General features: G+C 38.9%; 1 protein-coding gene across 6 annotated transcripts in view; it reads left to right on the forward strand.

Annotated features, from left to right (window-relative positions):
- FRRS1 (ferric chelate reductase 1) overlaps positions 1 to 14,671 on the forward strand; it is a 27,911-nt gene continuing 13,240 nt past the window's right edge. Inside the window, exons 1-7 of one of the 6 annotated variants that reach the window (XM_048313077.1) lie at positions 1 to 138; positions 204 to 348; positions 986 to 1,186; positions 10,443 to 10,594; positions 13,147 to 13,342; positions 13,559 to 13,695; positions 14,333 to 14,427. In XM_048313077.1, the coding sequence (XP_048169034.1) occupies positions 10,544 to 10,594; positions 13,147 to 13,342; positions 13,559 to 13,695; positions 14,333 to 14,427 (479 nt within the window). In that variant the 5' untranslated portion in view covers positions 1 to 138; positions 204 to 348; positions 986 to 1,186; positions 10,443 to 10,543. Of the gene's footprint in view, positions 139 to 203; positions 349 to 985; positions 1,187 to 9,319; positions 9,712 to 10,442; positions 10,595 to 13,146; positions 13,343 to 13,558; positions 13,696 to 14,332; positions 14,428 to 14,671 lie in introns of those variants that run through there. The other 5 variants (XM_048313072.1, XM_048313075.1, XM_048313073.1 and 2 more) reach the window with 5 other exon arrangements.

The following is a 14,671-nucleotide window of genomic DNA, read 5'->3' on the forward strand; positions in this document are numbered from 1 at the left end:
CTCAGGGCCAGCTCCCGGCGCCGGGCAGCCGGCTCCATCCTGATAGGCTGCGCTGCTGAAAAAACATGATGTCAGCCAGGGTTTAAGTGCTATATATAGTGTGTGGACAAACTCCGTGGATCTGTCTTTGACCAAGAGGTAGCGTGGTTTTTTAAAAAATCCCAAACACCAGAACAACCCCCCACACTCCTCTTGTTTTGCAGCGTACTGTTATCCGAACTGCTGACACCAGACAGCCCTTACCATTGCTTTGTATTGCAGAACACCTGGGACAGTTGCTCCAGCCCTCTCACCACCGAAGTCATTAACTGCACCCCAGTGTAAAGGTCAGCCTTGCAGCTTTGGAAGGTCAGTCTATTTTTATTGCCTAGAAATACGTTAAAAAAAAGTGCTTGTCAATTTACAGTCACTGAGTTTGTTTTTCCTTTCTTCTTCTCAAATGTGGTATATTTTGTGGAATTGGAAGGAATCTGCAAAACAATCTAGGCTTAACCATTTACTTGCAGCCATCCCAGGCATACCCTTATAAACGTGTTTTGCTGCAGGGTGTTCATCTAATTACGGTGCATTTAGGGAAAGTCCAAAGGCTTTTGATATTCATGGAAACACTTCTACCCTTTTCAAACTGAAGGTTTTTTATAATTTTGTAGCTATTTTTCCTTTATTTTCTCTTTCACCTGCTCCTCCCTCTGAAAATTTCCAGAAATCTGTTTGTTCCTCATTACAGTTAATGCTTTTTGGTATTGTTGCGAAAGGTTTTCATGTTGGTGTGAATATGTCAACTTGTATGTCCTTGACAATATTAGGGTCCCTAGACAGAAAGGAGGAAAAAGGAAGCCGCCCCGTGAGTGCAGTTCCCTTAAGATTCACCTCATTGAGGCTCATTCAGATATGATTCAGATGTGATACTTACAATCTGAGTTATTTCACATGGATATTTCCTGAGTGCCCAGTAGAATTCTCCCATTGTCCTTGTCTTTTTTAGCCTCCTTATTCTTCACTCAGCTTGCTGGGCTGTGTTTGTGTACAGGACAGACTTGCACCTAGCAGAATCCTGGCTCTCTTGGTATGCTGGCTGTTTCCTCTGAATTGGATGTGTCCCCGAAAAGAGGATGATACAACACAGGAATGGGAAATACAAGAAACTTCAACAGTTATGGAAGTCATAGGAACAAAACCAATGGAGGTAACTTTTAAAAGAGATCTGGACCATCTTCTTTTCTAGGGTCCTCAGCAAGCTTCGATAGCTTGAAGTGACTGCAGTTGATCTGCCACAGAGCCTTGCACAAGCGTCCTTTCCTCCAGGCCTGCTGTTGTCCTGTCACATACAGCAAATGGGCTGGCATTTAGAAGTCTCATGAGCTGCTTACACAGAGAACAGCTCTGAGAGAGGGAGAGAAAATAATGCCTATGTAACCAAGTCTTTTGCATAAATAGTTTTCCTGAAGTGCATGTTGAATACCTTGGGAAAACCAAGAGAAGAGCCAAAAGAGTATTATTGAAGGCTATTTCTCTCCTGCTACTAAGTTTTAAAACGTGGCTCTTTTGATTTCCTTATTCCATACGGAAACTCACCCTACCCTAATTACTAGGTTTGCACTGGCACATCTCTTGTATACTAGGCATTGAGACAGATTTTGAAATGTACCCAGGTTTATGAAAAATGATTTTTTTTAGTGTCTTGGACAAAAATCACTAGGAAACCAATCCCGAGGCAGTTATTTTGACCATTTGTTTCTGTAGCTAAACCAGATGTGAAGAGTGTAAATGAAGGACTTGATTTACAACACAGCAAAAAAGTTTCCTAGCTACTGTGAAATCACTTAATAATTGAAACAATATCATATCATTGGCCTTCAATTCCATATAAAAAATACTGTTTCAAAGATAATGAATGTTGCAGGTCTCTTGATGAAGTGTAATCAGGAAAGAGAGCAGACTTCTCTAATCCTTTCTCCATTGGCATAATCTCTTATGCTGGCCCATCCCTTACAGACTTTGGGTCTCTTCATTTGGCACATGTAAATTGAGCAGTTTTTCTCCACATGGAAACCACACCAGCAAAACATGAATGCACAAGTGCTACCTTTGAGCATTGTACTTTTGTCTAGGACACAGCCAACACCAAGTGTGCATTTGCTACTCTGGCATCTAAGGGGTGGTTTTCACAGTGCCATTTTATCTTCAGTTTGCAGTTTCTCTGTGAGTGATTATGATATACCACAGCAGGAAATGATCAATAGTTATTTCAAAATAAGAGTACATAGCATATCAATGTTAATTATCAGGAAATAATTTTGCAGCATTTTCAAATGTACTCAGACCAGAATTCTTCAGTCCTTTTACATACACCTTCCTAAGTGGTCCTCCTTTCTTGCCTCCTGTTTTGCAACACAGTGTTAGAGAACACTTATCCTAGTAGTGGTGTCAATACACTTTGGGGAGCTTTTCACTGTCACATCTCACTAATGTCATATTGCTTATGCCTGTTTTAAAGGTTATGCCTATAAAGTGTGGGAACTTAGAGTACTTACATGGTGGTACTCATTTTTTATTTTTAATAACAGAAAAATAGTTCCCAATAACAACAGTAAAAGCCAACTAGCACAGAGAGAGCTTAACTGCACATCTAACTAAAATGAAAAGCAGATTCCTTTGGCCTGTGTACAGGAAATATGAGACTTTATAAAATTTAAAGTGAGCACATTTTTTCTCAATGCTCCACACTCATGCCCTGTAAATTCACGAATTAACACCGTGTTACTGTTCAAACAATAGGAAGCTTAAGAGATACTGAGTCTTCTGTCTAGCTTTTGTTTTCTAATGGGGACTTCTCAACCAGAAATGCAAACTTGAAAGAAAGCTCCTTTTCTTTAAAACTGTATCTCTGCAGTTTGATTAAACTGCGGTCTTTTCTGAGTTAGATCTTTGCTATGCAGTGACTGAAAACAAGTGCTATTCTTAGACAGTTGTGTGCTCAGCAGAAATTTGTATATGTTCTTGGACATTAGAATCCAGTATTGAGTGAAAACATTAGTGAGAACATTGACCTAATCACCTATAACTTTTTTTTTCTTCAAAAATCCCTTCTAAATGTCTAAACAGCAATAGCCTGATAGGCAGTGAATAAATGATAGGCTGGAATAAAAATGTCTATTTAAGTCAGAAATCATATGAGATGGAGAGGCTAGGACCAGTAACCTATTTAATTTGTCCTTACTGGCCTTTCCTGCAAGGCAGTGTTGGTTTGACCTTTCAAAGATTAACCTGGTATCATCATGAACTTTTGGATTGCAGAAACATTTTTGGTTTGTTTTTAATTCCAGTTTGGCCATTCTTTTACTGTGTGGCCTCAAACAATCAATGCTCTAACATCCATAGAAAGTTAATTTTCAATAGAGTTTAATTTTTAATAGAAAATTGTAAAATTCAATGCAAATATCTTTAAAGAGGTGCATATAAAATGTTGTTAAAGGTAGCTTTCCATGTAAGTGCTTAAGATACATTTGACTGTGCTTTAGCTAACAGCATCACATTAATTTGATACTAATAATCTGCAAACGTGGTGACTTAGCAAACAAAACTAAGTATCTGAATTATATTCTTGTATCATTTAACTTAGTTAAGTGTAAAATTAATTCACATCTACTGGGCCAATTTTTGTTGTAGAAGGAGAACGTATCATACCAGTGTGCTGAACCACTACCAGCACTTTTATCTTCCTGTGAATTGTTCCATTTAACAGTAGTGAGATATGCTGAGATTTAAGATTCAGAGGATCTATTCCTAAAGGAACTGTAACAATGTCTTATCAAACAGATCTACTCTTTCAGTTTTATATTTCCTCCTCAAAAATAAATATTCAGAGTGTCTCTTGCACACTCCGTCTCCTTTATGATGTTCCTTCCTGATATATCAAACTATGCTGAGAATACCATGAATATTTTCCTGGTCCATTAAAATAATAATCCTTAAATCTTATCTAGATAGCTCTTTAAGTTCAAATAGTAAACAATAGATAGTGCTTTTCTGTTCTAGAAATCTGATTTTTAGGCAAAGAAGTAATTACCTGAAGTTATCTGGAAGCTAATATTGGGGACTGTAGCCCTCTCTGTAATCTTTCAGTGCAGGCAGAATTCAAGCCAGGGTAATTTAAACAGGCTAACACGGTGTAATATGTTGCAGAAGGAGAATATTTCACCAAATGTATAACGACAGCAAGCATTTGTTTTAAAAGGTATTAAACATGAGCAGCAAGAACAGGGAAGATGACACAAGAGTGGTTTGCACTAGGGTTTGCAGCTATGAAGCTGGAGTTCAGACTGGCAAATCTTTTGCTGTACAGCAATCAGAGCACCTTCTTCAACATTTACAGTTGAACCATCTCCAAATGCTGCTACCAGAAGATAAAAGTCCTTAGTGTTTGTCTTATTAATATCATCAGGTCTTTTGGTTATCCAGGAATTTAAGTTTAGGATTACTGATGAGAAGTACTTTGCCCATAACTGGGCAGTGGTTCCTATGTGAACGCCCAGGACCTAGGAATTACTGCTGTATTTTGGGACAAACTGCTGCTGCTGTCCAGTTTTTTTGAGTGTCCTATCCCTGCACAAAGAACTGGCTCTCCATTTCAGCTGGAGGAATTAGTGTCTCGTACAATAGCACAGCTTTGATATTTTGCTTCTGAGAAAATTTGGAACTTCCTTGGAGGTACTGGCTTCCACAGTGACTAGGTACTAACCTGACTCTGCAGGAGGCAGCTTTCCATAGTATGTCTGGACGGGGTCCCTTTACACTTTGCTTGATATTCCCCTCTGCTCATCGATTGAGGATTGCTGCTTACAGGACTTGAAAACTGGTATGAAAGTATCTTCTTTCCCTTATTCTTCTCACAGCTCACGAAGCTGGATATGTCTTTTACCAGCTGTGTTATGGTCTACCAGTTCATTAGCTTCTGAAAGTCTCTGCAAACATTTAGGTGAGACTTGCTAAAGTAAGAGCTAAAATCCCTGCAGCCCTTCCCATGGAGCATACTCAAACTTCACCACATGGCTTCCCCGCAGGGGCACTGGGCATGTAGTAACTAGAGTGTTGCTACAACTAACAGTGCTGTGCATCCGTCATCCCTCCAGCAGAACTGCTTGTGCTTGAGCTCAGAGCAGCTGCAAAACCCACAGACATACTGGGTCTGCACAAAGAATGCATTTGGAAGCCATGAAGGAGTTAAATTAGGAGCTGCTGAGAAAAGGTGGAGAAATGGAAATGGGTTGTCTGTGAAAGGATTTCTGAGATGAGATGAAAAAGGGTAGGAAAATTAGTTCCTAATCCAAGTGAAAGGGAAGAGGAAAAAAGCTGGGGAGCAAAGGTGGAATTGAGATTGGCTGGCAAAGAAACTGATAAGTGTGTGAGAGAGCATTGTGCAAGATTCAGTTAATCCTAGCTTCACATTACGAATTCTGTAATCAGGTCTAAAGTGCCTTAAACCGAAGCACTTACAGGTCAATGCCTTTGCCAGCAAGCTCTTTGCTCCCTGTAAAGCAGAACAATAGAAACTTACCACATCTTGCTGATAAAATAAAATTAATAATTTGAAAAAGCATCACAGCAATGGTCAGAAAATATAGAAAACTCAATAAAGTTAATAATGCAGTACTTCTATCAGATAAAACTTGATAGTGTGCATCAGATAAAGCACTGACCCACATCACTCGAACTGGGTGAAATGATTTTACTGAAGTCCTTAATCAATTTATTTGTGTTGTGCACTGCGTAAGTGGAGACTCTCAGAAAAGTGACAGGTTGTGTGTCATTTTATCATAACACCTATACAGACCTGTCTCAAACTGATATCAGGGAACCAATCTTAATGATTTCCTTTCAGAGAAGCAAGGAAGTAATTTAAAAAAAAATCTATTTAAGTCAAAGTGGATACGTATTTTGGTAGAAAGCTATGGTGCGGGTAGTTCAGCTGTGGTGTCACAGTAGAGATAAAAAAGCCAAAGCAGGTTTCTGTCCAGTCGACTGGCAAACCTTATTTGACTGATTGGTTACTGCCACCAGGTGGCTTCTTACAGTCATTGACTGAAAACTGTAAAATGCGCTTTACCTCTAGGTAAACAAGTATTTTCGTATAAATACGATTCCAAGTCTGAATTTTATGTGTGACATTAAAAAAAAAAACAAACCAAAAATTAATGTGATTAGTAAAGAGAAACAAGAACAAAAAAAAAATGCATACAGTAGAAGGAAATTTCTGAACACAAGGGGAATAGTTCAATCTAGTTTGTAAATTAACAGTAAGTTGGTAAAACAGGTAAGTATGAAACAGTGCCAGAGCTTAAGGGAAAAGAAATTATTAATTTTGGAGAAAAATACCTCATCCTACATTGTGACTTTATCATCATTTATTTCCTTTTAGATGGTCAGGATTTTTTCAATGACTCAACATTCCCCTCTCTTTGGGAGGACCGCCCCCCCCATATACAAATTGGTTTGGTAGGAAGAATTCTTCATATCTGAGATAACAATATTGTTATTAATTCCCTAATGCATCTTTAACTAAGACAGTAATGCTGAAAATTTTGAAAAATGCAGAAGGCTTGAAAAATCTTGAAATGCATAGTCTCTTCTGTGTAGTTTAGGCAAGAGACAGGTGAGTAAATATTGGTGCCAGGACTGTTATCTTCAGAGAAAGCCTAGTATCCAGCATGCATTTAGCCAAATCCAAATACACTTTTTCAAGCACATCAGTATTTCAAAATAGGTAACACTAGTAGCAAAAAGTCTGTGATCCAAATTATCCATCATCAAAACAATCTGGTAGGGATGCAGCCTTTTTGCACTTCACTCAACTGGAACTCAAGCGACGTTTTATTGTGATAACCTTGTCAGTAGCATAGAGCCCAATGCACATATGTATGAAACTTGAGCAAGGTCTGACCTTCTAAAAAGCCACCATTTTGCTGAATACTTAGCTTAATACCTAAGAGGAAAGTTGATTAGAAGCAATCACATAGTAACATGAGTTCTCTTCAGATCTAGCTTCAATGGCTTATTGTTTTCCATATAGCTTTGGGCTTAAAAAATAGAATAGCTATCAGTATAAACCTTGGACTGCACAGTAGTTAATTTCCAAAATTATATGTATTTACTAAATAGTTTTCTCGGTTCTTAAGCAAGAGAAATTTCCCTTTATATACTTGGAATGAAGTCTCCTCTACAAAATTCCTGTTGCTTTCAAAATAATAAGCTTTCACTAACTTCCTTAAGTCCCTATAATAAACTATGCAAACAGAGTCATCAGCTTCTTTTCATGTTAGATGTTGTGTCATTCATTTGGCACTTGACATCCTCATCCTCTGACACAAGTCAATAGTAGGTTACACAGTTTCATCTCTCTTCAGGCTTACAGGAATATTCAAACCCACCCCCCAGCCCTCTATGTCTCTATCTCATTTGATTAAGCTAGAACATCTGCTTTGTAATAAATACAGAGTTATTATGAATGCACTAACAACAGTTGCAGTACACAAGGAAGATGCAGCTGTGGACTTTTTTTAGTTCATATAACCTAATGCATTCTATTTACTTTATACTGGATGTGACACTTAGCAAATTAGCATGCAGTACCTTTTCATAGAAACATTATCATTAAGGCTGCAGAACTATTGATTTTATTATTTTTTTAAGGAGACTGGAATGTTTGAAAAGAGCCCTTCCAGACAGATTGAGGATTGCCCGTGCAGAAGTAGTATGGGTATTTGTAGTAAGTAGTTACAGAGTTGGGATGTTTTCGGCTGGTTCTCTTGGTGTTTTCCTGGTTTTCTTGCTTTAAAGCTCTTTAGCAATAGCTAACATCTTTTGAAATAAGAGAAGCTATACAATGATAAGCAAAACGGTATTCCCTCCCTTAGCCCTTTGCTTTTCACAGATAAATGATTTTTTCTTCTTAAACTCTGATTACCATTTCCAACAGAATTGTAACTTGCATTTTTCTCCCTCTTTGTTGGTCTCAAGGAGGAAATTACTTCCATATATACTTGTATTTATTATGTTTCAGACATACAGACCTCATTCTGTCAGCGAGCCAAGACCCTAAAATAATATCTTAAAATATTTGTATATGATTTCCAATATACTCTGTGAAAGTTATGAACCTAAATATTGTCAACAATATTGGTCCCTCTGGTCACCAGTTTTCTTACTGTGAATGTATTTATGTTATTATTTGTCTTCTTAATAATGTATCTGTATTAGTTAGAAATGCACAAGCACATAATAAAGCATGTATGTACTTAGGCCTGCAATTTTATCGAACTCTTTCATATATGGGAACTTTATGAATGTAGTTGTAAACAGAATTATTTTTTTTCCCCCTGGCTAGGGGGAAATAGCTATATTTAACTTCAAGCTATTGCTTATGCATTATGTTTCTTCATACACTGAGTGAGATCTCAGCTTCCCAGTGACTCCCATGAGCAAGATAATACAAGTGTAATAGTCAAATAATTTTTCTGATTAGGCAAAATAATCCCTTATTGTTTTTCATGTTAAAGGTATTTTTTAATATGTTATTACAGGGTACCTCTAAGATCAATGCTGCTTTTATAGAAACTGAGGAAACAGTGAACAGTAACAGAGCATTTCCTAGTCTGCTATATTTTAGTAGATAGTTCTTTTAAGAAAATATTACCAAATTAATAGTACTAAGATCTCTAGAACTGCTCAGAACTGCTAGTAAGCAACTGAATTACTACAGCTCTCCAGTCAAGGTGTTTTTTAACACAAATGCAATAATTCTATGCTGTGGAGGGCAAAATGCCCCTTGGATTTTTAAGTAATTGTCTTTTTGTGCCTCTTTGTGAGCAATTGAGAACTTGGATTTAAACAATACAGAAGTCAGAGAAGGCTGTGTAAGCAATTGCAGTTTCTGCCAGCAAAGCCCCAGTTACAGCCAGTACTTATTTGCTTTCTCGATAAGAAAGGCCTGATTTTGCAAGCCGGTATATGTGACCACCTTTCGGCGCACGAATAGCACCGCCACTGAGCTCTACAAGCTTCGACAAGGACAACCTCTCAGTAAAACTCTCGTTGTTAAACCAGGACGGCCATCCAGACGTCCAGTGCTGGGAGACTGCAAAGCAATTTCGCGCCCTAACCCCTTCCAGGGCCCGGTTCCGGGGGTTCCCTGCGGGCAGCACCCCGGGCGGGCGCACGGAGCGTTTGCCGCGCTCTGGTTCGCGGCTCCCCGGGCGCGGCTCCGCGCCCCGCCCCGCCCCGCCCCGGGCCCTCCCGCGCCCCTCGGGCACCGTGTGCGGGCCGTCCCCGCAGCCAGAAAAGCGCCGCGGCCACGGGGGAGGCTCGAGCAGAGAAAGGGGCTGGCTGGTACAGCCGCACCTTCCCTCGCTGCCCTTTTTCGCTGCAGCGGTGGCGGAGAGGAGAGTGGGGCTCCCTGGAGCGAGGGCGTGCGGGGCTGAGGAGCTGCTGTAGCTCCAGAGTGCTTTGGTTAATTTCACGCCAGTGAGTGCTCAGAGTGTGGATATTGCAAGCTTTTTGGGAACTGTATTTGCTTAATAGACCATATACTGCAGTTACGAAGCAAAGGAAGGTCTGGTGGCGTTTTTAAAGCACCTTGTAGCTGCTGCCTCTCATGCAAGATTTCTGAATTTCTTTAGAGAAAACTCCTAAACCCGCGTGCCTTAATGAATAAAGGTAAGCTATGGCTTATTTTATGTAGAAGCCATGCCAACCAAGTTTCTCTGGCATCTTTTTTGCTTGTTATGAAGATATTAGTTTCTTCATTGACATGCATAGGAGATGGCCTATGATAACGGTGACAGTAAATGTGCTCATGCTGTAGTTGAATTTACTTGTTGGGATAACAAACTGTGTCTTCTTAGGTCAGTCTCCAACTTTGGGTTCTTCATATAGAGAAAAATTTGCAAGGTTAGGGCCTTAAAGATTAAATGCAGAGCAGCTGCCCAAGTAAAATAATTAAAGTAAACAACTGAACGGCAAAATCCTGTTCATTCTTGGTTAGATACATAGAAAAAAGACAAAAGTTACCATATTTTTAAGATTATTTCTTCTTCTTTTAAAATAAAGTGTCTCTTTGACAGGAAGTAAATGCATAATGAGCTTTAAAATCATGCTGCAAATTTGTGTCAACTAAGATGTGGAGGAAAAAGGTATCAAAAGTTGGTTGTAGATTCCCCCTGCCCTTAATTGCACCAGAAGATAATTAAGTACTTACTTAGTATGAAACTCTTTGAGGTCTGGGGAAGTAAATGTCTGATAATGCCAAAGAAGCTGCAGGGTCAGTGTTTCATGATAGCTTCATGCATTTCAGCTGAAGTGTAGGTAAGCTGTGTAAAATACCTGCCTGAAGTAAAGATGCTCTTATAAACCTTACTATTTTTTGCGTGTGTTGTTCCTTTTTTCAGACAAGCTTCCTGGATACAGTAAAGGTTAATACAGTTAGATGCAAACCAAATAAAAGGGATTACAAAGTAATAGAAGTTGTTTTACTACAAGTAGAGAGCCAATGGCAGTTTTACTCAGACTTTGTCGCTGTAACAGGAGGACGGCCTGTAAGGTAAGTACCTACACTCAAATGGTTATAAAAATAATTTTGAAACACATAAGCCCTTGAAATTCTCTTTTCTAGAAAGAACAAGATGCTGAGGCTGTACATTTTGTGTGCATGGGAGGTGTGTGTGTGTCTGTATTTTAAATGTAATGGATTACTATGAATGTGAACACTACTTTTTTTCTGTCCTTTCTCAATCCAGCTGATGTGATGTGACCTCCTTTAATGAAGCAGAAGAGGTCAACCCAAGCTCTTTTTATGAATTCAGAGGGAGGGTGACTCTTCAACAGCAAGACTGCTTTCCCTGTATATTTCTAAAGGAAAGTGTCATAAACCCCTTATATTAATATAGCTTATTCCCCTTCAGGTGGCTCTTTCCTCTTCTGCTTGCCGTCATCTGATGGTGCTCAGGAGAAAATTTCTGTCTATGGTAGTTTTTGTACCTTTGAACTGACAGTATGTTTGCCTTGCCTGTTATCTCATCTCTTCTTCCTCTCTGAAGTTAGTTTTAGAGTTCACACTATGCAGCTAATGAAGTTAAACAGCTGAAAGAAGATAATTTCTGTGAAGAGGTCCTGAGTTGGAGTGTGAGCATTGTGCTCATGAGCTATTAGGCTATCAGGGCTTTCTTAGCTGTTGATACCTGCAGGGACTGTAGGGATTATTTTCAACACCAGAAGAAGTAACTTACTACACTCTGTTTATCCAAATATTTTTCAGATTTCTTTTTTTTTTAATTTTATTAATCTCTGCTTAATCTTTTTCTTCTGCCAGCTTTTGAGTCAGTTGAATCTGACAAAGAATATTTCTTGTTTCATTTTACATCCCTACCACATCCTCTTCTACTTAAAGCAGAATACTACCCTAGTCTTTTCCTTGTCTCTGTGATATGCAGCCTTATCTCTTCTTGTTTTGAGAATTTCTCTGGTACATATAATTGTACTGAGCCTTAACTTTTAGCTTTCTATAGGCTTCTTTAGCTTATGAATAAAATCATTTTGATGTAAACTTTTAAAAGTTTGGAGAAGTATTGAAACTAGAAGGAAATACTTCAACTAGCAGTTAAAGATATGATCATAATGTTATCTTGAATATTTGGGAGGAGTTGAGCGTTTGGTTTTTTATTTTCTAGTTCTTGAAACCTAACTGTTCAACACACTCTTGCCTCTGATTTTCTTCTATTTATTGTTGTAAAGTTTCTGAGGAGCCCTTACATTGAAGTACAAATGTAGTATTGCCTTGGAAATAGTGGATTTTTAGCACTGAATGTATAGAACTTTGGAAGAGTTCAAGTTGATGGCTCCTATTGTGTAAGGCAAATGATGTGCCTTGTCTCATTTGACTGCTTTTTAAGTATCAAGAGTTCAGTCTGAAATTGCTCTGTGTTTTTCTTATCTTCATGTCCATCCGTGCTGTCAGGGAACTTCATAACCTGATACTTCTTATCAGTTGCTGCAAAATGGGCATGGCCCTTCCAGAAGGCAGACCTACTTGCTTGGTCTATGTTCCACCAGAGCTGATAATTTTCTTCTTGTGCCTAAGGATTGAAAGGAAGTTTATCTCTGTTCTCCTGGCCTTTTGGACATGGAAGCACTTTCTTTTGTTGGCTAAGGTGTTCTGTAAACCACAATAGAGCTGTAAGCTCTGCATGCTACTGAGTAGCAAAACAATTGCCACAGCTTTTATGAAAACAGTATTGTGGCAGGGCAAAACATTGTATGATGAAAGCTGAGATTAGGGGCTCATACAACTGTTTGAGGCTCTGTCATCCTACTACCCCATGTCTTTCATGCATACTGCTCCCTTGACAAGAGTGTGACAAGCAACCCATTGTTTGACTAATGGTCTAGAGGTCCAATATCCAAAAGGAAGAGTTCAAAGGAGACGTCTTGGCTTCAACAAACATACATATTTCTTTGTCTAAATCTTCATACCAAATTCTCACTCTTGCATGTACAAAATTTTTTTCTGACGTTTGGCAACTTCAGTTTCCCTGCAGAAAGAAGAACTTGTTACTGGGGAATTATTTGTCATATGTGAAGAAATAGACACAGGTTGTGGAAACAAAAGGCAGTCTATAATGCTGCAAAATTTGAAGCTGTGATTAATAAGTGGGCTAGATAGTAGCTGTGTAGTTCCTCAATGCTGTCAATCTTTATATATCTGTGAAGCATGTTTTAAGATTCATCTGTCCTGTGCAGATGTTTAAGGAACTTGAATTTATTTTTTTTTTTGGAGAGAGAACATGAGAGGGATAGGCAAAAGACATTTTAAAAATGCTGTCAAAATGCATGGAGGGGAAATAATCCGCCCAGTGTATAGAGAGATCCATCAACAACCTGTAGATGGCCTGAAATATGGTTTCTGAACATTCTTGCAATGTCTGGCAGTTATCAGAAGCAGAAGTTATTCAGCAGCTGGGAATGGTGTCTTCTCGTGAATACTTTTTTTAAACATGGTTTTGTTTTTAGGCATTCAACTGATTTCTAAAGATGAATGGTGACCTGTAATGTAAGTATTTATTGTATCTAATTGCCTTTAAATCTTATTTTATACAGATGGAGCTGCCTGGTTTTGCTGTTGCTGTTTGGATGTATGTTTGCCTCTCTGCATCTGTGGGTGGCTATCCAAATGGAAAAGTAAGAGAAGCCTGCACTAGCATGGTACCCTGTCATGGTAGCTCTCCTCAACTGTCACCTGAGCACACCATTACAGTGAATGGGACTGAATTTAAACCAGGGGACAGCATAGAAGGTATTGTATCAGTTATATCTGAAAGTATTTCTTTGTATTATAGTATGTCTTTGCTCAGTTTTCTAAACTGGATTTATCTAAGCAATTGAATCTTGTATAGGTAATCCATTAAGCATCATTCAGTACTTGTAAAATGAGCATCTGGTAGTCATTGTTGAAATATTCCCTTCTTCTGGAATAGAGTTAAACTTCCTTTTATTTTTCTTCTTGCTTCAGTTCATCTGTCTGGACCAGATTTTGAAGGCTTTTTCATACAAGCTCGGGATGCAGAACACCTGGATAGCCCTGCAGTTGGTTCTTTTTTGTTAGCTGATCGGAGACGTTCTCAGCTGCTGACATGTGGTCGGACCAAGGTAGAGAGAGCCCAGCCCCTTAAAATGGGGCATAGCCACTGAGGGGCTTGTACAGGCTATGTCTATAATAGGACAGAGCTAATCTATGTAATCCTGTTCAAGTTCATTGAGTCTCTTGGGAAATTGGTCCAGCTCAGAGTCCAGAGGTGTGACTCAACTGCAGCTCTGGACTATTCTTATGAGCTGTTTAAACTGTCCTGGTGACAGAAGGCTGTTGACTGCTGCAGGAAAATGCAGCATTTGTAACATAACTTTTACTTGTACCCAATGAACATGGTGTATTCCTAATATTAAAAGGAGGAGTCATTGCACTGTCTCTTCATCCTCTTATTGTCAAAAAGTGGAGCATTATCTTACTAAGAAAACCTCACTATTTCTGCATAAATGCTGCAGGGACCTCTGTCTCATTGCTGGAGTCTTCCAGATTGAAAGTTGTTCCTTTTAGCCTTGGAGTTTGTTAGTATGCGGAAGTTGCAGTGCTACACTTCACCTGAGCTGATCATGACTGGCTGGGGAAAAGGCAGTTGCACTGGGGTTGTGCAGTGTCTCTTCAGGATTTAGTTGCAGCCTCTGCTGACGGTGTTTACTAACAAAATGCATATCCACTGTGTAACACTTGATATGTGTGTGTTTCCAGAATTCAGCTGTCAGTCACACAAGTAAATCAAAAAAGAAAGAAATAAAAGTTTATTGGATTGCTCCTGGAGATGCTCCAAAACATGTACAGTTTCTGTAAGTAAACCTAGTATTAATTCTAATTTATTAAAATGCAGACAAGGTAAGCCTGTACCATTGTCTATGTCAAATACTGTCCAGCACTGAAAAGTCCTTGGGTCCAATGGACTGAAAAGTAAACACCCATTGCTTGCTGCAGAGTCTACATTAATGTAGACACTTGTTTTTAGGGAGAGCTTGAAGGTGATGGTTTTTCTTTTCTATTTTTTTTTTTTTTTTTTTCTTTCAGGGAGGATATAAG

The sequence above is a fragment of the Corvus hawaiiensis genome, chromosome 9 (genome assembly GCF_020740725.1).
Source record: "Corvus hawaiiensis isolate bCorHaw1 chromosome 9, bCorHaw1.pri.cur, whole genome shotgun sequence".
NCBI lineage: Eukaryota > Metazoa > Chordata > Aves > Passeriformes > Corvidae > Corvus > Corvus hawaiiensis.